At 37.9% G+C, this 26,204-nt stretch overlaps 1 protein-coding gene across 3 annotated transcripts in view; it reads right to left on the bottom strand.

Moving 5' to 3' along the window:
* The window catches only part of PLD5 (phospholipase D family member 5), a 109,894-nt gene extending 88,331 nt beyond the window's left edge, over positions 1-21,563 (bottom strand). The window contains exon 1 of one of the 3 annotated variants that reach the window (XM_087718036.1): positions 21,121-21,563. In XM_087718036.1, the coding sequence (XP_087574162.1) occupies positions 21,121-21,309 (189 nt within the window). In that variant the 5' untranslated portion in view covers positions 21,310-21,563. The remainder of the gene's footprint in view (positions 1-21,120) is intronic. The other 2 variants (XM_087718035.1, XM_087718038.1) reach the window with 2 other exon arrangements.
* Between the last annotated feature and the right edge of the window lie 4,641 nt (positions 21,564-26,204).

Raw genomic sequence — 26,204 nt, 5'->3', positions numbered from 1 at the left:
TGGTGTTTGAAACTTACATTGAGTGGAATTGGTGTTAGGGAAAGGAGGAGAACCAGAACAACTCTGTACCTCCCAACCCCAATTCCTGGGTCTGGTCTAGAAAGACACCATGATGGATGCTTTGAAACTTGTTAAGAGATCAAGAAGAGCCAGGATGGATGCACCACTCCAAGCCCTCTCCCACCAAGAGTGAACTGTATAGGCAAATAATGGTGTCTCAGTCCCATGTTCAGTTCTGAAAACTGATGGAAAAGGATCCAGATAATTTTTGAATTCTCTAAGGATCTCTCTCTCAACAATCTTCCCTAAAAAAAGAAGATTGGTGATGGGGTAAGTTATTCAAACCAGCAATGGCTTCCTGAAGAGAAAATAAACCACTGCCTCTTCAAACAGCAGTAGGATCACTCCTTCTATCAAGGATGAATTCACAACTGCCAGGATCCAATAGCCTGTTACCTCTCAGTAAGCCTTAAGTAGACAGGAGGGAGATAGGTTCAATGTACAGGTAGACATGTTAAAAGTTCCAAGAACTCTGTACAGTTCATAAGGATTAAATCATCCCAGATAATCACACAAAAACTCAGTCATCTCCACAGGTTCTGTCTCAAGCTCAAAGTTTGGAACAAATCTGAGTCAATTCATCTGACAAATACTTAGAATACTTCTCATACCAATCCTGGAGAACCTCCTCCAGAAAGGGCAAAGTCACTGGTAAATGTTAAAGGTACCCCAGGTGACTACCTAGGGACACAATAAGAACAGAAAGATTGACATTTCATTACTTTTACCACCATGAGGTAAATCTTAAAAGGGGGCTCTATTTCATTCCAATCAAATTCACTCCTTGTTTTCCTCCATCACATTGCTTTCCCTCACAACATAATGATGTTGGGTACTGAAGCAATGAAAAGTCTCTGCTGGCTGGCTTGGAGTGAAATACGGAAAAGCTGTACATTACAATTGGAGTCACTGCTTAAAATATTGTATTGTGGGAATAGTCAAAGGAAAGGCAAACAGGGAATGACATTTTGAAAGTGCCAAGCAATTAACAGGCAATTAGAAATTTCTATTCTTTTTCCTCTTTAACCTGCCATCTATTACACAATAGCAGAAATGTCAGGTGCATGAGGTCACTGACTGCACGAGCGTCACCAATTTAATTGGATGTCTGATGTCATGGAGTCACAGATGATAGATGATCATAAAATGTTGCCCCAATAACTGTGATGAGAGCAGTCTGATTATTTTAAAACTCAGCATGAAGTCCTTTACTGCTTTAAACAAGGCTGAAAAGAATGTAATTATAGCTTACCGGTGAATCTTGAATTATATGTAACCGATCACCCCAAAAATATAAAATTAGTAGACTAGAAGAACATCCTGGAACAATTAATCAGAAAGGTCTAAGAGCACAGAAGCTGAAACTGATGAAAACTGAGTTATTTAATTGGCTAGAAACTCCCATAGATAATATTTTCAGCTTTCTTTAAAAAAAATACTCAACTCTGCAGAGACCTCATTGTGTGCTTCAACTCCCATTCCAGATTTTACAACTGGAGATTGTAAAAAATTGTGTTTGCTATTATGAAATCCACATAAAAATTTTAACCCAAGCAACAGAATGTTAAAGATAAGCAGACAACTTGGATATTATAACAAATATCTTTATTCTAATAGAAAATGAATATTAATAGCCTATTAATATAAAGCATGTTACTGAGAGCAACTTTAAGCAAGGCAATTTCAAGAGAAAGAGGACAGAATCAAATGCTAAAAGAGATTTTAGAATATAAAAGCCCTAGATGAAATAAAAAAATGAATTTTAGAAGCTATAGCATTAATTAATAACAAAACTAAATATAACGTAAGATATAATTAGAGGTATACAATGAGGAATAACAAATAAGAGCACATATAATCTTGATAAAATTTATTCTAATACTGCAAGCATCTCATTGTTCAATTGGGAGAAAGATATTAAATGTCTAAAGATTACTTTTTAAATATCTTTACATCCAAATATCTGGTTAATGAATGTTAATGAATAATTGAATTATGATTATGTGGAGACATAAATTGAATGTTATATGCCAGAAATGCTGTTATGATTGATAAAAGAAAAATTAGGAAAAGAAATAAAATTCATATGACTTCCACATAACCTCTGCAAAGAACTGGTGTAAGCTTCATCAAGAGAATAGACCTGCTAAATTTATGCAAACCAAATCAGGAAAAAAACTTGAGAAGCTTATTAGAGTGCATCCCTCAGAGGAGATAAGATTTGCGAAATCTGGAATTGTTCTTTCTGCTTTCCTCCTTCATCATAAATTTCCCCTTATTATATTACTTTTACATAGCTTTTCTATCCAACAAGAGGATGAAGATGGTTAACAGAATAAAAATACAATTAAAATAAAACAAAGATACTTAATTTATTGATAGGAAGGTTAATTTTTCTGCAAATAATTATTTCTGAATGGGAAGCCATCTTAAGTTTCCCAATAACAGAACAAGCTGCTGAAAATAAAAGAACACAAAATGTAAAAAGCTTCAGAAACAATACAGAAAAGCACAAAAGCTTTCAAAGATTAGTCTGAAGATTAGCTTGAACAGGCTCAAGAGGCACTGTTACCTGATAAATTTAACAGGTAAATAGAGATTTTTATCTTCCACTTTCCTTCCCTACATAATTATGTCTTCTGCTTAGCTCATATCCATCCATCTTAGCTCATTCCCTCTTCTTTTTCTCATTCCTTCCTTCCCATTTCAGTTATTCTTTCTCTTATCCATTCTCTATTATGTCTCCTCCTCCACATATATATTCTCTGTGTGTGTGTGTGTGTGTGTGTGTGTGTGTGTGTGTGTGTCACATGGAGTATCCTACAAGAAAATAATTTTAACTTTTATACACACACACACATACAAAATCCAGAAAATAACTAAGTTCTACATCTACTCGCAACAGACATTTATAAAACATGTGAATACTTAATAGCAATAGCACTTAGATTTACTGCTTCACAGTGCTTTACAGCCCTCTCTAAGCTGTTTACAGAGTCAGCATATTGCCCCCCAACAATCTGGGTCCTTCTTTTATCAACCTCAGAAGGATGGAAGCTACAATTTGAGCAGTACACTTCTACACCTGATAGTTTTTCCCACTCTCTTATATAACATCAAATTTATGTTCCATTGTGAAATCTTTAAAGTGATATCTCTCTCTCTCTCTCTCTCTCTCTCTCTCTCTCTCTCTCTCAATTTTTAGATAACAAATATAGTCACAATTCATCATGCTTTTCCATATGTCTCTATGTATCTATGATATATATTAATTACCTCCTCTGGAGCTAAAGTATTTCCTATGGAATATTTAAATACTCCCATGGCAGGAATAACTAGCTGTTTGGGAAGAATAATCTGTTACTGAAAAACAGTACCATTAAAATATTCTTCCTTGGGGCTGCTGCCTAATTTGAAATTAGGGAATGGGAGCAGCAGATAAATTTATCATTTACACATTTGTGTAATCTATGTCATTCTGGTTTCCTTGTTTCATACATACTGTTGTGAAAATTAACCTGTATATATAGTCCAGAAAGCTAGAGGAATAGCATGTCATACTGAAGGATTGACTTTTCATTTATAAAATATTGCTAGATACTTCTATTTAAAGTATTGGCTGTTTATGATGTAGCTAATTGATATGCACAATCATCAGTGGATCTGCGTAGTTTATGATGTAGCTAATTGATATGCACAATCATCAGTGGATCTGCGTAGTGGATCTGCGTACTTGGGAGACCGCCTTCTGCCAATTACCTCCTCTCGACCCATAAGATCCCACAGATTAGGCCTCCTCCGAGTGCCATCTGCCAGCCAGTGTCGGCTGGCAACTACGCGGAGGAGAGCCTTTTCTGTAGCAGCTCCGACCCTCTGGAACGATCTCCCCGTGGAGATTCGTACCCTCACCACCCTTCAGACCTTCCGCACAGCCCTCAAGATCTGGCTATCCCGCCAGGCCTGGGGGTAAAGACCATAGTTTGCCCCCGCCCGAATATTGAAGGAATGTTGTTTGATCTTAACTTTATATTGTATTTTTATGTTATTGTACGTCTTCCCCTCCCATAAGTTGTTAGCCGCCCTGAGTCCCCTCAGGGAAAAGGGCGGCCTATAAATAAACGCAACTGATAACTGATAACTGATCAACTTAGTAGTGTATGCAAGTGTGTATGTGTGTATGTAATGTGACATACACAAACACACAATACACACACACACACAGTGTTACACAAAGTATTTTTTTTTGCTTACACAATAGATTCACCCCAAGGAGAAAAAGAGCACATCTGCTATTTATTTTTGACTGTAGTTTAAGTAGTACTAGAGGGGGTGCTCATTTCCAATTAAAATGTTATCCCTGTGGTTTCTACTGGTCTAATTTTGTCTACATGGTTGGGCATGCTATGGATCATGTCAGACAAGGAAAGTCAGCTAGCAAGGACTAGTCTTATCTGCCATAATCTCTGCCTTCTGAAACATTCTTCCTTCAGAGTTGAGGATGACTTGAGCCCAACTCCATTGGCCTTTCACAAAGCTTTCTGCCAAGGATGGAAAGGGCGCAGTTTCCTGTATTGACATCTATGATGGTGTTTGTTTCTTGGCTGTCATATATATTAAATTCTGTACTATGCTGTAACTATTTTTAGTTGTTTTATGATTGTTCACTGCCATGGATCACTTATTTGAGATGGGTCACTATAGAAATTGAATGCATTATATAAATGAATGAATGAAAATCAAGTCTCTGAATAATGCAGATATTTCTGTTTATTGTTTTGGCATATTAAAGATGACCCTTTCTTTCTCCATCTACTTCACCAAGAAATTAGACCAGTGCAGTAGAGAAAATGAATTGTATAGTAACTATGTACCATGGTATTTTAATGAAATTAACAATGAAATGAAATTATCAGTCAAATGTATTTATCATGCCAGCATATAGAACCAGTTTTCTGAAAGTGACAATATCATAAAAGCAAATCAGATTTGGAAAAAAAACTTAATATTATATTGAACATAGTTCAAATTATTAGTTTTTCAAATAAGTTTTATTAAGTTAGCTAAAACAGTTGCTGAGTTTGGCAGATTTTGTTCATCCCCACTACATCAGATTGATGACTATGTGCCATTTAATGTATGGCAATTTTAGCAAACATATAGATAGATTTTCCCTAGGATTTGTATCAGATATACTGAGTATAATTCTAGCCAACTTTAGAAATATCTCTATACATAATGCATCCATTCAAGTGTCCTGCAATTTAAAGAATAATGAGCTTCTTAAAGGATGTCCTTTCTTTAGTAATAGTGTTTTCGGGGAAATTGTTTCTATTTTGATTGTCACATTATTTGGCATTGGTATAGTCTACTTCCATGGACCTTCTTCTTGATATTGAACCTCCTATATGCTGAATCTGTATTTCTCCACTAAACAATAGCACCACAGCCTCCTCTATCAGCTTGAATCCATATAATATGCTCCATGAGGTCCACCTCAAAGCAAAAGCTCCATGCCTGCTAAAGTAATCCCAGGCTTCCTGCAATCTTGCTGAAAGCTGCCAAATATTCTAGTTCTGCAATGCATAGAAATAGCCCCTTTCCTCCAACTTACTGTCTGCATAGTGCTTGTCTCCAGTCTTTTTCATTCTGTCTAGAGATATTTGTTCCCTTCCACGTCATTCCTCTTTCCCACATTCCTGTGTCCCAGCCTGAAGCAGTAGAAACAGTGCAGAGGATCCACAGACTACATTGCATGTGAGACAAGGATCCATACTATGGGGTGGAAACAAAAGAGAGTGGCCTAGGGAAGATCCCACATGACTTTGCCTATTCCAGTTTCCAGCCTAATGGATGGAAACTAATCAAGGAGAGAACCAACCTAGAACTAAGAAGAAATTTATTGATAGTTAGAACAATTAATCAGTGGCATGACTTGCCTCCAGAGGTTGTGAGTATTCCAACACTGGAAGTTTTAAAGAAGAGATTGGACAACCATTTGTCTGAAATTGTATGGGTTTTTCTGCTTGAGAAGGGGACTGGACCAGAAGACCTCCAAGTCTCTTCCAACTCTTACTCTGTTATTCATATCAAACACAAAAAGTCTTTATAATCAACTCTTGTTTACATTCTTCCTAATTTATTTTATTGCATTTATATATTATCCTTCCTAAAAGGAGTGGCATATTTTCCTCTAAATTTTATCCTCATATTAAAATCTTAAAAATATTAAATATTAAAATATTAAAATCTAGTACAAGATCATCCAATGTATTGTGAAGCTATGGGAAGTTTAACATAACTTTTTCTGTTGAAAAAAATCTTACGTTTACCATTTATTTCTACACAAAGGTGATAAAGTACTCTTGAAACTCTTGAGCTATAAATGCTGTAATGACAAATCAATGGCTTTGATTTTAAATACATTTTCTATTAACTTTGTGAATTAAGGTGAGATTAATTCATCAAAAGTTTATTTTTTGTGTTTGATGTTTTAAAATGGATGGGTATGAATCTTTTTACATTGGAGATATATTCTGACACAAATGATTAAGGTTTGTTGTATGGTTCTCCTATTTGGGTATAATATTGTTATTGTCTAAATACAGTTAAAATAATTTAAAGAAGGTGAAACTAAATTATATATTGAGACTTGGAATCTTTTCAGTCACAGTCTTAAATTTAATCTTTTCTGATGAAATTCAAAGGCTCAACCACATGATCCTGTGTAGGAATTTTTCAGATATGCACATACAATTCTTTCTTTCTTAGCTATTGATTAATTGATTGGGTCAGTGTTGACTCCTTGCAACTTCCTGCAGTTTTTTTGGCAAGATGTCAGAAATGGTTTGCCATTGCCTCCTTCTTAGAGTTGCGAGAGGATGGCTGGCCCAAAATCACCCAGCTGGCTTTTTTCCTGAAGAGGGACTAGATCTCACAGTCTTTGCTCTTTATTTAATATATACAGTGCTCCTAGCTTAACACACTATACAATTTTATTCAGACCATTTCAAGTGGATCTTTATTTTATCTGTTTCACTCTATCTTCCCCTCTCTCACACAGCTTCTTTTTATGCCTTCCCTTTGGAGCTTGCTTCTACCCAAGGAAGGAGACAAAATAACTCTGGCTTCTTTGTCAAGCTGACCTTGATGACCTCTGATCTGTTCTGTTAAGGCTTTCCTTTCCACCAGCCAGTTCCCTCTACTGATCTCTCTTGGATCCTCTTGTTCCTGCTGGGTCTTCAACTGTGGGTTTTTTCCCCTCCCAGTTACACACAGTATCACCAGATCATGCTGTACCAAAACAACTCCAGAACTGGTCCGCATCCTCCTCCTCCCTCACTTAATGCTTTTGCCCTTTTAGATATTTACCACTAAAAGGCAGGCACTCAGTTTTGAAGTTTGTTTCCTCTGGATATCTTCCTTGGACAAATGTAGGAGATCTCACAAACTTCAACGTTACTTTTTCTATTAGTCATAGACTCTGCTTTTATACTAGCTCCATTTCTGCTGGGCCTTAACTTCGCTATTTATGCTTGGGGAGCTTTTTCTTTCCACATTGTCTCACATTTGGGGATTTAGGCTTACTCCCTCTGAACTCATCTCATTTAATGTTATTAAAGGAACTCTTTTCAGAAGGGCTCCTTGTTTTTCATACTTTTTATTTCATATTTGGTTTCAATTTCTTTGTATTTGTCTTTTTGTTCTATTTTCCAGTACCTTGTAAAAAAAAGGAAGTAAATATTAAAATCTAGTACAAGATCATCCAATGTGTTTGAAAGCGCAGTGGGCATGCAGTTCTGAATTCTTTGTGTCTTTGTGTGCCATTAACCTATCATGCTTTGAGTTCAGACATTATAATGTAGCTTCTTTGATTTTGACTGGAAATATTGTGCAAGCCCAGCCACTATGTTTTATGGATCATAGCTATATGAATCCAGGCAGTAGGATTCATTTTCCACTCTACTGCTCCTTCCTTTAGCATGTATTGTCCTTGCAAAGAGATTGTTTCACTTACGCAATTCATACAAACACTTTCTGCTTATTTATTTGAAGAGATTTATATAGTGTCCTTCATTGCTAATTCTAGGCTGGGTTACAAAAAAAGCCAGTTGGGCACAGCACATTTAATAAACCATGCATAAAATATATTTCAGGTAAGGAAATATCAACATGCAGTGTTGTTGTCATCTTTGTGCTGACTATTGCTTTTCCTAAATTATACTAAAGAAATCAGTTGACCATATTGTGATTAACGTTAAAACTTTTAAGAAGAATGAAGTAGTTGCTATGTTGTTTGTTTTTATAGTCTTCATTTTCTACTGGGTAAACTGAGATGACACAAAATGTAATCAGTGAGCACTCTTTCTTCCTTCAGTAGTGATCTTGTTACTTTATTAAGGGATGCTTTTCTTTTGACTTTACTAAAAAATACAATTTGAAGATATAATGAAAGAATTGTGACTATATTAAGATGGCATTTGTGTATCAGCTATTTTCATGGGACTATTAGAACAACTATAATAATCTTTATTACTGTCTGTAAATCAGACTAAAATTAGCATTGAAGGAAGCTCTTTGAATAAACTGTACTTTACTAATTTGCAAGTTTATGATAAAGTATGGGTGCATAGCCTTTGCAAGACAACATGACACAAATTTATTGCTCATATCACATACTGCTTTACATATTTATAACTTTCTGCACAGGAATCTGTGTTGAAGTGATGAATAAAAATGAAATAAAAGCAGAAGCACTCTTTATATTTTTGCGTCAATAATTTGATAAGAATTCTGATCTTGTATACATCTGGAAGCTATCAGCTTTGGAGAAGGAGATGGCAGACTGGAGAGACTTCTATGAAAAGTCACAACCATGAAGGAATGAAGGTTTCCTTGGACATACATAAGCTTGGTGCTTTAAAAATCAAACGGGAATTACAAATAATAAACCAACCGAGTGTCCTGAATAATTGAATTTACAAAAGAAGTGTGTTAAAGCTTAAAGAATCTTGTGAGAAGAAATTAAAAAATGAAAAAGTATTTGATATTAATTAAATAAAGATTAAGATTGTTAGAAGAAAAATGAAAGGAATATAAATTTGGTTTACTTGATCAAGTTTGCTATTTCCTTAATGGGCTTTTGCTGATACTACCACTGATGTGACAATGCTTTATGGTTTGTTTAGAGATAAGAGATGGGACATTGAATGAAGAAATCATTTGTTATAAATTAAGAGAAGCTGAAAAGTTACTAAAATTGCTTATACTTTGTGTGATGAAGGGTGGAAATCACTTTTAATATATTTCTTATCTTCTTTACTATATTCTTTCTTTACTTTTTTTCTGTTGCACTTATTATTCTTTCTTTTGTTAATTTTTATTATTCATTAAATTTATTTTAAAGAAAGGGTGGCAAATTATTATTAACAAGCAACAAATTCTTGATCTGTAAATGATTCAAGTGTTTTTAAATTTTAGAGAAAGTCCAAGAAACACAAAGAATCTGATATCAGTCCAATATGACTAGAACATGGTATTTCTAAGTAATTAGAAAGGAAATACTTACTAGTTCCTCTATGGACACTTCATGATAAACCAACTGTAGCTTAATATTCATTCATATGAAGAGGAAACTGCAGATATTTTTATAACTTTAAACTTACCTTACATAATGAACCACATGGAAACTGGATTTAAAAATAAACAACATATTATATATTTTTTTAAATGATTGGTTATTATTTGTTATTTACCAAATAGCAGAATCCTTTTTAAACTTGTCAAAAATGATGTTAATTTCAAAATCCATATTTTTAAAAAATGTTTTAACAATGTTGTATATGTCTTGCAAAAAAGCATACTTATTAATATATGTCAATATTAAATAGCTTAATAATCAGTCTCTTTTTTTAAAAGGACCAAAATATTAATTATACTTATCCGAACTTTTTTCCTGAATATGACTTAACATCCAGATCTTCTCATGTATACTTACCTTGCCTAAAAAGACACAAAAACTTCACTAATATATGACAATAATTAATTAGATGAGATTTCAAAAAATTATAGAAGCTGCAGCAATTAAAACGGGAATGGTTGTTTATGTCATGATCAATATATTTATATACTTTCCAAGGAAAAAAGTAATTCCTGACAATTCCAGAGCATAGGGATAAGCCAAAAGAAAAAATCAGACATGAGAAACTTAAAAAAAAAATACTGTACTGAACTAGCTTGTTTAAGTTTAACAGTAAAGGTTCATATAAAGAAAAGAAATGGGCTTTTTCTTGCCTATCAACAATTACAACCTGGTGACAGCTTGAGGAGTTGCACATAACTGTGCTGAGCCATGTCACAGAATGTGTTGGAAATACCCTTAAAGTCATCAAATCAACCCCTCTGCAGAGTGATGGAATCTAGTATTATAGTTTTCAGGCTGGGGAAGAAAAGACCACATTACTGTAGATGTTAGAACCATCTAAATCTGGAAATACTCCATCTCTAACCTGCAGCTTCAAGAATAGGGGGAAATCTGTTGGTCTTTGCACAACTTCATCTGGTTCACCAGTTTCAGCCTTTCTTAAATCAGATCATTTTTCAGACAGACACTCATGCCCTAATCTCGATTATTGTAACATGCTCTCTACGGAGTTGTCCTTAAAGACCACTCAGAAGCGTCAACTGGTCCAGAATGCAGCAACATGGGCAATGATTGGCGTGCCTATGTTACTACTTTACTTCACAAGCTACCCTGTTTGTCAGGTGTGATTCATAGTGCTAGTTGCAATCTATACAACCCTGCATGGTATAAGACCTTGTTACTTGAGGGACTTCCTATGTCCCTGGATGATTGTCAATTCAATCTGACAGGGTTGGCATGCTCCAGGTTCTTTTAATTAAACACTGCCAACTATCAGCACCCCACTACTATGCTTTTTCTGTCACAGCACCTCCCCTCTGGAATAGGCTTCTCTTTGGAATACAGGTGACTCTCACTCTGACATTCCGGAGGATCTCAAAAGCTAGCTCTGGGCAAGTGTGATTGTAGCCCCTTGCTGGGTGTGTAATATATGTTTTGTTGTTTCTGGCCAGATCTACCATCTTGTTTAATGTTTTCTATTCCAACTATTTATTTGTTATTTTATGTTTAAGTTTTGAGCTGCTCAAATAAGATAAATGAAACCAGCCTTCCTTTTCCATGCATGATAGCTTTATTTTATTTATTTTATTTTTATTTGTGAAATTTATTAGCCACTCATCTTGATCACACTTCAGGAAGTAAGATGTTCCAGATGGCAGGTGCAATGGCAGAGAAAGATATTCAGTTTAGCTGAAACGTCCTTATTACCTACAAAGGTTTGCTAAGCAACACCCCTTTTATTCTTATTGGAATGGCATGCAACAGTGCTTTCTGTAGCTTATATTTTACAAGTTTCCAACTCCCCTGAATTTATTTTATCTGAACGATTTCTGCCCATGCAATCCTTAGTATTTCTTTAACCTTGTTAAAATTGGTTCTCCTGGATCCAGTGTGTTTTATGCTAAAATTTCTCTTTCTCTAATATTTTACTTTCCAAGATGATATAGCAGTTCCTTCCAAAGTTTCCAAGGCTTTTATCTTTTCTACTACCGTTTTCCTATTATTTGGGATCATATCTAGGACATCCAATCCCTTGTCTCATCTGAAAACCTCTTGAAAATGAAGTAGCCTATTATTGCACTTTCCAGGGGGAGAAATCTGCTTGTCCTACTTACCTAAAGATAAAGCTCACTTTATTTGCAGATAAAAAGCCAAGATAAGTGAGCACTCAGAAATGAGGCTATATTTTTGTAGGGAGCAAGTAATTGCATTAGACATTCTGGTATGTTTTAGTTTCTGTATTCATTATTTCTAGAAACCTTTTTCATGATCAACCTGAAAGAGCTTATGAAATGAGCAAGACAATGTGTACGGTTCACTAACAAATGCCGCTCGACAAAAGCGTGCCAACGAAACTGCGGCGATAAAACCGCAAGTTCGAAATGGCACCGACGAATGATCGCAGAAGCACGCCTACAACAGCGCACCGACAGAAGCGCGTTCTAAACCAAACCCTAAACCTAACCCTAAACCTAACCCTAAACCTAACCCTAAACCTAACCCTAAACCTAACCCTAAACCTAACCCTGAACCTAACCCTAACCCTTACCCTTACCCTAACCCTTACCTTAACCCTAATCGCGCTTCTGTCGGTGCTCTTTTGTCGGCGCACCTTTGTGGGTGCACTGTCGACATCACGGTCTTGTCACTGCGATTTTGACGGCGCACTGTTGTCGGGCACGCATTTGTCAGGTCACGAATGTGTACTGTATGTACACATACCGTAATTCTTACTTACTACTAACAGATTGATTGATTGATTGATTGACTAATTGATTCAAGTCAGTCCAACTTGGCTAATAGTTTCTCTCCTCTTCCCCACCACTTTGCTATCGAGACCATCACTCAGCCTCACCCAGAGAATCCCAATATTCCTTAAAATTTCTACTCATCTCTCACCTGATCATATCCCATGCAACTTGATCTAAATTAATCTTCCCTCACATATTCCCCATGTCATTGGGGGGGGGGAATTCTCCAGCTTGGTCTACCTTATCTCATTTTGCCTTTTATCTCATTTTGCTTCCCGAGTCTCTTCAATGTTGAATTCTTCCTCAAAGCCATTAAAATATTCATAAGGTTAAAGCAGCTTATCTGGCAGTTTGATTGTAATGAACAGTAAACAGGCAGTTTTCAGCCTTAGATAGTTCACTCATCACTTTGCTCATTTGAGTCATTTAAATGATGTATGTTTTTATTTTATTTACTCTCTGCGTCTCTCTCACTGTTGGTTGTCTTTGTTGTATAGCACAACTCAGCATAATTAAAAATGGGATAAATAAAATAAAAACTAGATAAATAAATTGGGAACAACAGTCATCCACGCCCTTAAAGAGTGCATATGAGATATAGAAAGTGAAGAGATAAGGAATGGGAAGAGTCCCATTTTATGTGTGTAGTAGTACATTTATACAATAAAAGATGTAGCTCCTGGACCATTAATATCGTATATTTTAATCTCATAATTGTTATCATCAGTACTGTGATGATAACTACTGAATATGAAAAAGTTACAAAACTTTATTTTATGGATTATTGCCTAATTCCTAAGATAAACATCAAGTATTTCTTGAATATTTGATCGGGACAAAAGGGGAATTCAATAACTATAAAAAGTTTGATAATACCTTCATGTGCATAGACATAGACAGTTTTGGAATATAACATAGCCTTGTATATACAGGTACTCCTGGACTTACAACAGTTCATTTAGTGACTGTTCAAAGTTATAATAGCACTGAAGGTTTCAAGGTTCATTACACTTGTATGCCGCCCTATTCCCGGAGGGACTCAAGGCGGCTAACAAACCAAAAGGGGAGGGAATAATACAGAAAAAAGCAAAAGGCAAGCAAACAAAATACGGAAACAATTTAAAAACAGTCAACAGCCACACAATTCGAGTGGGGATGGGAACTCATCAGCCCCAGGCCTGTCGGAACAGCCAGGTCTTGACGGCTTTGCGGAAAGCCTGGAGGGTGGTGAGGGTCCGGATCTCCATGGGGAGATCATTCCAGAGGGCCAGAGCAGCCACACAGAAGGCCCTCCTCCGGGTGGTCGACAATCGGCATTGGCCGGCGGATGGAATTCGGAGGAGGCCTAATCTGTGGGATCTAATAGGTCTTTGGGAGGTAATTGGCAGAAGTACCAAGTACCCAGGTCCAATACTATGTAGGGCTTTATAAGTGACAACTAGCACCTTGAAGCGTATCCGGAGACCGATAGGCAGCCAGTGCAGCTTGCGGAGGATAGGTGTAACGTGGGTGTACCGAGGTGCACCCACAATCGCTCGCGTGGCTGCATTCTGGACAAGCTGAAGTCTCCGAATGCTCTTCAAGGGCTGCCCCATGTAGAGCGCATTGCAGTAGTCCAGTCTTGAGGTCACAAGGGCGTGAGTGACTGTTGCGAGAGCCTTTCGGTTCAGGTAGGGACACAATTGGTGCACCAGGCGAACCTGGGCAAATGCCCCCCTGGTCACAGCCGACAAATGATGTTCTAAAGTCAGCTGTGGGTCCAGGAGGACTCCCAAATTGCGAACCCTGTCTGAGGGGCATATAATTTCACCCCCCAGCCTGAGAGATGGAATACATGGCCAATTATTGGGAGGGAAAAACACAAGCCACTCGGTCTTGTCAGGATTGAATGCAAGCCTGTTTACCCCCATCCAGACCCTAACAGCCTCCAGGCACTGACACATCACGTCAACCGCTTCGCTGAGTTGGCACGGGGCGGACAGATACAACTGTGTATCATCCGCGTACTGGTGATATTTTATCCCGTGCCGCCGAATGATCTCACCCAGCGGCTTCATGTAGATGTTAAACAGGAGGGGGGACAGGACTGAACCCTGCGGCACCCCATAATTAAGGGGCCTAGGGGTCGACCTCTGCCCTACGACCAACACCGACTGCGACCTGTCCTGAAAAATGTGACTTATTGTTTTTCACACTTACAACCGTTGCATCCCCATGATCACGATTCAGATGTTTGGCAAGAGGTTCAGGTTTATGACAGCTGCAGTGTCCCAGGATCATGTGATCAGCTTTTGCGACCTTCTGAAGCAAACTCAATGGGGAATCCAGATTCACTTAACAACTGTATTACTAATGTAACAAATGCAAAGATTCACTTAAGAACTCTGGCAAGAAAAGTCCTAAAATGGGGCAAACTGACTTAGCAACAAAACTTTTTGGCTAAATTGTGGTTGTAACTCGAGGTCTACCTGTACTTGTTACAAAACTGAAAGATCAACGTATATTCAGCAATATATTCTGGCTAAGGTAAAGCGTATCAACTCAGCACATCTTCCCAAAAACCTAAGAATAACACAGTATTTCTCACCTACTTTTTCCAGCTCATTACCTTAAAAGTATTCTTTGAGATAGGTAAAAATATGAAATTAAGTAGGACATTGAAGCATGTAGTATATCAATGTTTAAAGCTATACATGTATTCCTCAATTTACGATCACAATTGAGCCCAAAATGTATGTTGTTAAGTGGGAAATTTTTTAAGTGAGTTTTGCCCCATTTTATGATTTTTCTTGCCATGTTTGTTAAGTGAATCACCATAGTTGTTAAATTAGTGACACACTTGGTTTTCCCAGATTCCCTTTGCTTGTCAGAAGGTTACAAAAGGGGACCCCAGGACACCACAATTGTCATAAATGTGAGTCAGCTGTCAAGCATCTGAATGTACATCACATGTCCATGGGATGCTGAAACTGTCATAAGTGTGAAAAATGGTCATAAGTCACTTTTTTCAGTGCCGTTGTAACTTTGAACGGTCACTAAGCAAACTGTTGTAAGTCAAAGACAACCTGCATGTAAATAACTTGCAAATATCTATGAACTCAGAGAACCATATTAATTGCTCCTCAAAGCTACCGCAGGACTTCCAACTCTGTACCCATGAAATCCTAAAACTAGTACTGTGCTATATAGCATAAGACAGTATATCTCAACATGTCTCACAGTTTTAACACAAAAGATTGCTGCAGGAAAATGGAATAGGGAGTTGCAAAATGCATCTTCTTGAAAAACCCTGTGGAGTTGTAGAAGAAAGCATGGTACTGATTTAGACAAGTAAAACAAAGCAAAATATCCCCTTCCCTGAATTACCTTCTTAGAGATTTGAGAAACAACTCTGTTGGATCCGCTATGCCAAGGAATGTTGATAAAACAAGGAGATAATATTAAGAAACAAGCAGAGGCTCTGAACCATGGCCAATTGAGCATAATAGAATAGAATAGAATTCTTTATTGGCCAGGTGTGATTGGACACATAAGGAATTTTGTACATAACAAGAATAAAATACATTAATCAAGAATAAAAACCCATAACCTCAACTGATTAGATGGCAACTCATGGAATGTCCTCTGTATTCTCTCAGTATACTATTCTTTTTGTTATTCCACTCTATTATCTATAGAGTCCACTCCATATCCAATCTCACTGATACATAAGCTTCTCCTATATCCAATCAATTATATTTAATTGCTTTGCTATATCCAATCAGAAGCTATTTTAATTTACATAATTATCTATAGAAAGATTGCATCCTCATCACTTTATATTGCTTCTAGTGACTCCAGTAACATAATTAACAATATGAGCTTCAATAAATTCTTGGGAAATTTATGTGAGAGATTTTTTTTTCCTACGGAGTAAGCTTGCTAAATCCAAGTAAAATTATGCTTCTTTGAAAAGAAACGTTTCCCACGTCTTATATGAAGCTGAAATGTTATTGTTCTTGTAGTTGCTGCTATTGTAGTCAAACTCATTGTACATGCTTACAAGGCTAAATAATCATGCCTTGATGGAATACGGATGCTATATAACGCTCTAACCATCTGATTTGATACTTATCCATTTGATACAAAGGAGGAAAAATAATACAGTATAACCTGGAGTTTAGATGAAAGCATCATCATAAAAACGTTGCCTATAAAACTATGGGGCATCCTCCAGCCATGGTTAGAAAAAATATCTATAGATAAGTACTAACAGAGCTGATTTAAAGCAAGAAACCATGTTATCTCTGTTGCACACAGCAGCCCAACTAAAGGAATCATCTCTTTTTTGCTGTACTGTTTTTTCTGATTTTGGGGATTAAATAACTGTACACATGGGAAGGATGAATAAAGCATGAAAAGATGTCCTCATCTATTAAAAAAATAAACATTGGATTCAGAGCTGATGCTATTTTTCTTCTGTTTCAAAAATGGCTAATACCAGAACTAATTTTAAAACACCTATTAAAACATGTTTTAACTTTGAAAATATAACAACTCTATAACTGCAGGAACCCTGGTCTGTGTATGGACTGAAAATCCAGGGTAAAAAGCTCATACTTATTAAAATATGGCTTTAAATCTGATTGTTTTGTTTACTTTTAATGAAATATGTTAATTTGTAAAGTCTCGTGGACCTATCCCTGTTTTCAATTGATATTTAGATTATATTTTAATTATTAATGCCAATCCTAACCATAGTGATATGGAGAGGGACACAAAAAATTGTGAAGTCCCAGAGTGATGGAGCATGGAGAAAGAAAGATGCATAAAGTTAATTTAGAATGTGTTTCATTCATTTTCTGCTTCATCTTATCTAAAGGCAAAGTTTTCCATCTTGGGCAACTTATGGATTTCCAACACCCAGAATTCCTAACAATTCCTTCGCTAGCTGAGAATTCTGGGGAATTTCCATACCAATAAAGGAGAGTATTTGTAGCTCAGGGTTAACATGAGGAGTCCTTTGTGCTCTCTGAGCTTGCTTGTTTGCTAGTCTAGACTAGTACTAGATAATGTTACCTAGTTTGGGTAATGAAACGTCTGCAAGAAAACAAGCAAGCTCAGAGAGCACCAAGGATCACTCAATCCATACATCCATGCCATTTGGATGTTGTCTAGTTTGAAAACACTCTTATAACCTAAGAACTGAAAACAAGGGGATACTAATTTTATGGCATTGAAACTATATTATAGTAATTTTTTGCTTCTTCTCCATCACAAGATTTTTTTTAAAAAAAAAATCTATACGATGGCACAAGTTTAGACCATCTTTATTTTTATAGTCATAGATATTTACGGAGCAATTACCAGGACAGCAAATGATGAAACATCATTGTGCCATTGAGATATAGAATATATTCTTTGTTCCTACGTCGTGATGTCTCTTACACATATGAAAGGGATGGAACATGTATCAAAATGGCATGATGTTGCTTTCATCATTTTGAGGAAAGGATTGGATTTATTTATTTTATGTATTAAAATTATATGCTGCATGACTCCCATCCTGTGCATGTCTCTGGCTTGTAAATATTCATAAGGAAAAACTGATGCAGCTATATTAAAATGATTGCCATTAAAAAAAAAGTCCTTCAAATTCAGCATATTCCATGGCTAGCATTATCTAAGTGCATGGCTAGCAGGTGGTTGTTAAAACTGAAGAATAATGTGGCCAGAATCCCCTCCAAGATTTTCCCCCTCCTCTAAGCACACAGGAAAAGGAGGGAAATCAGAATGTAATATTTCAGCCACATGATCAAATTGGGTGTATTTTGTTCCAAGGATATTTTTTTTAAAGAAACACTAAGTGAGTCAAGGAATAAATATCAATGCTGATGTTGCAAACAATGCAGACTGTCACGTCCCTCCTATCAATGCTATTCTATTCATCTAATATTGTTTTTCCTGCTACCACTGTTTAATGAGTACAATAGCTGATGAAGTGTGCTCAGCTTGGTTCCTGTATTCATCCAACAGAAGGAAGACAGATAACTCATATACAGAGATGGCTTCAATTCCAAATCAGACTGCCCAATCTAAACTCAACAATAAACCTCTTAAGTGGATTTCATGCTGAACCACCACTCCTACTGTCATCAATTACTACCTACATTTCACATGAACTTCTAAAAAATGCATTATATTTACAAGGTATTTATTACTAGGTGGGTTGCATATTCATTGTCCCCATGTATTGGTTCAGATTATTTTTTTAAAAAATTGCACTATTTTGAAATGTTTAAACATTGGAATGATTAAAATGTTTTAAATCTAAATAAAATAAAAAGTTGCTCTAAAGTAGGAGTAGATGACTTAATACACTCCATTTTTTTCTTTATTTCCGTTCTTAATTACACAGCCACTTGGGCAAATGGCAAGAGTTTATGGAATTTGTAGTCCAAAATACTTGGAATATACCAAGTTGCCTATGGCTGATAGCAGATTGTCAATTACAAAAGCATCAGTTATAAACTATTGCATGTCGTGAAACAACTTACAGAAAGGTTTGTACATTCTTTGTGAGAGACTATCTATGCTTACAGATTTTTCCCATTCCAGAAATATACATATGTAGAATACTCCTCCAAATAAATAAACAAACCGAGTTATCACTGAACTCAAATGGCCATGACCATTATGCAGACAGAATTACACTCTTAATTTTTTTTTAAAAAACCACAATCACATTAATATCCGAGTTTATGTGTCAGTTTATCCACCTTAATTCACTGCAATATTCTCAGGTCAATAAATTTATTTCAATAAATCATCTTGCCATGGCTCAAGATTAAGTATATTAGGGGTGTGTGTGTGTGTGTGTGTCTGTGTATACATACACATAGACACATAATAAATGTGTTTTTAACCAAACCCGATTACAATTACCTAGTTCTTCTTTATGGTTAGGGTTAATAAATATGCTACATTTAGTTAAAACACTGATGCATAAGAGTAACTAATGTATTGTCCAAACTTAAACGTACTGAAGCAAAGTCAGTAGTTTTGCTTTAATCTGCTAATTAGAACCGCTGTTGATTCAAGATATATAAAATTGCTATAAGGTTGCTGAGAATATTTCAAGAGTTTCCCACTGTTGATCATTCTGCTGTGATATAAATTACTAAAATACAATCCATATTTGGGCATGGATATCTATTATAATTTACTGATATTTATTTTTTCCAGATCCCTTTATTAAATAAATAGCGGTATACAATATTGTCAGAATGCAAGGCTTTCACCATTCCAGTTACTGCACCTTTGCCTGTATTTTGGATTACATCACTTGGCACTAGTGATGTTCATGTACTGTAGCTATATACAAAAGTCAGTGTATTTTTCTACTGTGATTTCTTTCAAGGAACTAACTTGCATAAACAGCCCTTTATTGTTCATATATTGCACATAAGGAACACAGGGACTCTATTTCACCTTCTTTTGAGCAGTACACAGCATCCCTTTAAGCAAGTCTGCTGCATTATAAAACTTAACCATTTCCTTGCCTGCTAACATACATGCAACAAACTTCGCATTAGAGTTAAACTCCCTTTCTTCCTACAAGTACATACTTAACTTAATATCAAAATCAAAATATGCTGTTCCATTATTCATATAACTCATTAATGCCATAAACTACACAAGAACATGACAATCCATTGCTCTAAAACCTCTGAACTACAGGAATATTTCCAAGTACCTTAAACCCAACATTAAATATTCATTGCAGCCAGCCATAGCTTCAATTGTTTCCTGATCCTTAAACCCCTTAGTTAACATTATTCCTGCAGGAATTGACAGCACAATCAAATCTACTTTGCAGAACCTTACATAGCCATGTAAGAAATATATCTAGAAAAAAATATACCTAGAATACAGCATGTCTATACTTCTAAATAAATAAAAATAAAGGATGCAAATCAAAAATCAGCTATATCTAAATCATCATAACACTGCAGGATGCATTCAGTTGGAGAAGTGTTCTACAACATTCCAGAGTTTCCAGGACCTCTCAGCAATTAGATCCCTTCATCAGAGCTAGATGTGAAAACTGGTTTGCAGCAGACAGTGGTTTAAAAGAGAGAGAGAGAGAGAGAGAGAGAAGCATAGAATATGAAAACAGAAAAATATTTGCATTTCTGAGAGGACTGAACAATGACCTAACTATTTGGGCATCATACTGGATAAAGTATATTTACATCACATGCAATCCTATATATGTTTATTTGGAAGTAAATCCAGGTGGGACATGCTCCCCAATCAACATACATGGGATTGTCATTTAAATGCTGTCCCCAGATACTATGTTTTTCATTCACTTTAGGTATTGGGAGGTAGGTTTAAGTAGGGGCAACCTGGATTGAGAGGTAGTGTAGATATCAAGTTGGTCTTGTGCCTAGTCGAAGTAAAAAGCTAGTCTCATCCTGACTTCACAGTACGTCTATGAGTCCTGGGTGCGAATTCTCCCTCAGCCCAAAACGCCGCAAGTCGCCAAGAAGTTTCCGTTCCGGCTCACAGCTTTCACACCTGTAAAATGGGTCGATTAACCCGCCTGGCGGGCTTATCGAAAGAAGGATTTTAAAGGAAACGGCGATCAGCCTAGCGTTTCAGGAGAAAGCAAGAAAAGTGGCTTACATGCTCCAATTTGTCTTTCCTTCTCAGCCAGACGCTGGCACTGTAGTCCTGCTGCTTGACGGCGCTGTAGAAGTTGGAGCCCACTCGGGTCAGGCTGGGCGAGGGTTCCCGGGGTCTGCTCTTCAGCCTCATCTGCTCGAAGCCCTCAGGACGGGTCGAGGAGGCGAGCCACTCGCTCCTGCCTTCCATCTTGACATGACAAGGCAAAGTCCACGGCGGACCCAAAGAAGACACCGGCAGGAGGAAAGCCGCGAGGAAAGGCGGCGAGCGTGCGGCTGGGTTTAAGAACAAAGCGCCGACGACGAGGAGGCGCGCGGGGGTGGGTGGGTGGAACACCCGACGGAGGCAAACGCCAGGCAGGCTCGAGGGAAACGGCGCACCCAAGTGCCCGGTGGGGAAAATGAGCCGGAGGGAGCCTCAGCTGGGGCAGGAGCCTCTGGCCCCCCGTCGAGCTGCAGTTCGCTGCCAGCGCAGCCCTAACCAGCTCTTTGCGGCACTGGCTGCTGACAGAAGCTCGAGCAAAGGAGGGTAAATCCGAGAGCGGCTACACACATTCTCGGGCGGGCAGGGAAGAAAGGAGGGAGGGGCCGAGGCGGGAGGGAGGGAAGGAAGGAGGGAGGGAGGGACGCAGGCAGCGGCGGCCACGGAGAGCTGAGGGGCGCGCGCCCCCTCCCATCCCACGGATTCCACCAGCCTGCAGGTTGGTGCAGTGGCGGGGCTGCGTCCTTCGCGTCCGTCCCGCGCCTCCGCTTCTTGCTCCGCGGCTGAGGGGGAAACTTCTGCCGCCGTCGCCATTCGTACCCGCCGAGCAGACATGCCCTTTCGTGGCTCATGCTCTAGCGGGAGGACACGAGAAGGGGCAGCCGGATATCGTTTCAACGAGGTTGGGGCTCGCCACCAGCCGTCGACGGCTGAAGCGTCAACTGGTCTCCATCAAAAGTTGCCAACGCTTGTATATATGCGGGCACACATACACACAACACACCGCTCGGACCCTGGGCGAAAAGTTAAGCAGTGGAGAGCTGGACCGCGGCCCGACGCCGTTGGCGAGCGTAGCCCCGGGAAGATATGCAGGCAGAGCGAATAGCGGTTAAATGGAACGGGACTTTGTTAAGTTGTGGGCCTTGCAAACGGCTCACTTGGCAATCGTCTCCCCCATTCTTGAATCTGCAAGAAAACTCAACGGGCAGGAAATATGCCAACCGCCCCCCCCCCCGCCGCCCCCTCCTGACTTTACTGCTTCTGTTTCAAGTCACTACCTTCACTGGAATTCTCTGTAAGATCATAAAAGATAAACACGAACCGATGATGCTTACCTTGAGGCTGTCCTTGAACGGTCTCAGCTAAGAGGGGAGTGGGGGAGGAATACTGTAACGTGGTAATAGAGTTAAGGATGATTTAATACTAACTCTGGGCTGGAGATGACAGCAGTGTGGCCTTGCTTTTGCTGAAGTACTTAGGGGGCTCATCAACATCATTGTGTGATCATAGATTTGCCTTGAGATGTCAATAATAGACCCCTTTGCCTTGACAACCTCTACTCTGATGTAAGATGCTGCAGAGTTTGGCCTGTCCCTCCTTACTGAGGGCATCATCTCCATCCACCCCAAGAAAAGATGTGATCAAAGTGTTGCTGTCCGGGTGGCTGGAGGGCTGAGTTTGGATGGGGTGAAGCCAATTTAGGCTTCCTAAGATAGACTGGTTATAGATTTAGAAACCAGAATAACAGTTGGAAGGAACCTTGGAAGACTTCTAGTCCAACTCTTTGCTCAATCAGGAGATCCTATACTGTTCCAGACAAGTGGCTGTCCAATCTCTTCTTAAAAATATCGAATGATGGAGTACCCACAACTTCTGATGGCAAGCATTTCCATTGATTGTTTTAACTGTCAGGAAATGTGTCCTTATTTCTAGGTTGGTTCTCTCCTTGATTAGTTTCCATCCATTGCTTCCTGACCTGCCTTCAGGTGCTTGGGAGAATAGATTGATCCCCTCTTCTTTGTGGCAGCCCCTTCAATATTGGAACACTTCTATCATGTCATCCCTGGCCCTTCTTTTTATTAAACTAAATCAAACCAATTGATTCTGGAGGAAGGAAGGAGTTGCAATATCCAGGTTGATCAGGTTCTCCGTCTGCAAGTTTCCTGGACTAGGAGAAATAGGTTGAGACATCTGCATAATTTTCTCTTGTAAGCCAATTGCGGTCACACATGCTCTTACGGCATTAATTTGACTACTACAATGAATTATACATAGGGCTGCCCTTCAAAATGATTTCAGAGTTGTAGATGGCTGAAAATGAAGGAGCTCGTATAATAATTGCACAACTTAGTTTGCCCATGTGACACCTCTATTTGGGAACTTCCCTAAGTTTTTGGGTGCATAAAATATTTAATGCTTTGCCACCCCAAATTCAAGGAACAGGAAGTACATTGGGAGATTTGAGCTAATCTCTTCCTTTAGATCACTATAGAGATTTGTTCCTCAGAAGTAACCATAGATTTGTCAAGAAATCTTGCCAGATTTTTTTATTGAGTAACTTCTTTAGTAGATTGTGAGAATGCTATAAACACACAATATTTTGATTTCAACAAAGTGTTTGACAAAGTACCCCATGACATGCTGATTAGTTTAAGTGTAAGCATGACAATTAAATGAGCATAGAGTGTGCTTGGAAGTTGAATTGGGTTTTCAAGGTTTGTCAAAAAAATTCAGATCTCTAACTAGCTGACAGCAGAAATTTCAAAGTCTCAATGAGGATAAGTTATTTCTTTGCAGAGAATAAATGTTATATGTACACAAAACATCTATCTATTGCAGAATTCAGGAATCAAACCCAGCACACAGATGATACTTGAGTCCTGAACATTTTCCACCAGTGGATTTTTCCCAGCCTGAATCATAGGTGACATATCTTCATCGTTTTCATATTTGCACAGCAGTTCTGTCTGATTTGGGACTCCATTACTTCCCATCTTGCCAACTTCAACCCTTATATCACCTCACTATTCTTTCCCCTCCCTTACTCCAAATGTGGGAGACTAGAGGGCATTATGTCCCACCTTCCATTTCCATTTGTTCATCAAATTAAGCTGACATTCGTCTCATCTTCAGATTTTCTAACCCTTCCCAGGAGCCTATACTAATAGAGTGGGTTTTTTAAAATTTCTTCTTTGCTTGAAATTGAAAGATATTTCACTTTGTACCCCACCCTGTACACAGACACATGCAAAACTTTATTAAAGTCTACTCATCAGATAGGAAAGATGCATCAGGTGGAGTATCACAGAGCTTAGCCTTGGGTTCTCTTCTCTTCCATATGTCATTAAAGATTTGGAAATATAAGTGGAAATAAAGCTTGTCAGATTTGCTAATGACACATAAACTGGATGTGATAGATAATAATCTAGGAGATAAAAATCAAAATGATATTGAGAGGCTGAAGAAATAGATGGAACTAACTATTGGAATGCAATTAAACAGGAAACTACAACATTTTAAATCAAATGCTTGTCCTCGTGCCTTCTCATATCGGTAGTATGGAGAATACTATACTACTTACTTGGTATTAGCACTTGCAAAAATAGTATATTAGGAATACTGTAGCAGCTTATTTGCAAGCTGAATATGGGCCACCAATGTGATATGAAAAGAAGGAAAATATAATTTCAGGCTTCATCAACAGAAGTATAATTTCCAAATCATGAGCAAATTACAGTACATTTAATCAAGAGCAAAAATGACTAAGTGATGATGGATGGAGGGATGGACAGGTGGACAGACAGAGAGACAGAAATCTTCATATTCCTAAAAGAACATTATACAGACAATCAAGACCAATTCTCTCTTGTTCAAGAGTACAGGACACAGAATAATAGGTTCAAGTTATGTGAAATCACATTACAACTGAATGCTAGAAAATAAATTCCTAAGAGCAATTTGAGAATGGAATTACTTACACAGAGAGGGAGCAGCCTCAGGTTCATTGGATGTGTTCAAATGAAGGCACCTTTCTCAGGTATTTTAATTTGGATTCTTGCATTGCTTGATAGGCTAAATGGCCCCTTCCACCTCTATGATTCCAACAAAGAAACACACACATGTACAATGTGGAGAAGAAGAAAGATGTTTTATGCAATTTTGTATTAATATAATTCTGAGATGGTATATGTGGAATCTTTTCCCTATAAATGTGATAGTCTCAGGTTTGATTACTGTGCTGTCCTGAGAACAATGTCCTGAGAATTTATCAGAACAACATCACTTGATTAGGGACTTGCAGGATAGGAATTGGTGATCATGACAGCAAATCCTGTATTGTGCTGACAGAAGGAATGGTTGCTCTTTAGCTCAATAATGGGGAAATAGACTAATATGGCTATCTTTTTTGGTGATGAACCTTGTTTTGGAATAGAAATATTAAGACAAATTCTTAATCTGGAAATTTCCCATTGGTCTGAAATAGATCTAAGTTTGTGGGGCTTATGTACATGTAAACCTAACATGAGACTTGGTTCCATGTAATCGGTATAACTGATGGAAAAGAAAAAGCAAATTTTCGGAAGAGTGCAGACAGATCATCTTGTAGTGATGGAAGGGGCTGAGATACTACAGTAGAATCTGATGGAAGAATCTTGTTCAGGTGTGTTTTTAAGCAAAGTACTAATTTCTAATAATTACTGCTATTATATTTTTAATGAAAGCTAAAATTGACAGGTGACCCATATACCCCATGGCCAATCTCAACCTTGCCTAATAGGCTTCTTATGGCTGAGTTGCAGGGAGTCTATAACAATACTCTATAACAATTCTCCAGAAACAGAGTACCTGTTGCTTCTATTTCTGCCTTATTTCTCCTGAGATTTGCAACAGCATTTGCTTCAAGCTAGGCTATCATTTCACTTCCCTTCATCTGATTTCTTCATTCATCTGGGAGTTCCCATCATTAGGAACATGATGAAATTTTGTTAGTATTCCCTCTTGACAGGCTGTTTCTATGGTGAGCCCCTGACAGCAGCCTATCTGCCCCAAGAGACTCTATTGTTGCCAAGGTGAAGAACAGAATGCCAACAATGACCAGAAGG

The sequence above is a fragment of the Thamnophis sirtalis genome, unplaced genomic scaffold (genome assembly GCF_051295495.1).
Source record: "Thamnophis sirtalis isolate CommonGarterSnake01/CBP01778 unplaced genomic scaffold, rThaSir2_p1.2 scaffold_6, whole genome shotgun sequence".
NCBI classification, from domain to species: domain Eukaryota; kingdom Metazoa; phylum Chordata; class Lepidosauria; order Squamata; family Natricidae; genus Thamnophis; species Thamnophis sirtalis.
The sequence above is the reverse complement of the archived record's forward strand: the minus strand, read 5'-3'. Positions and strand labels throughout refer to the sequence as shown.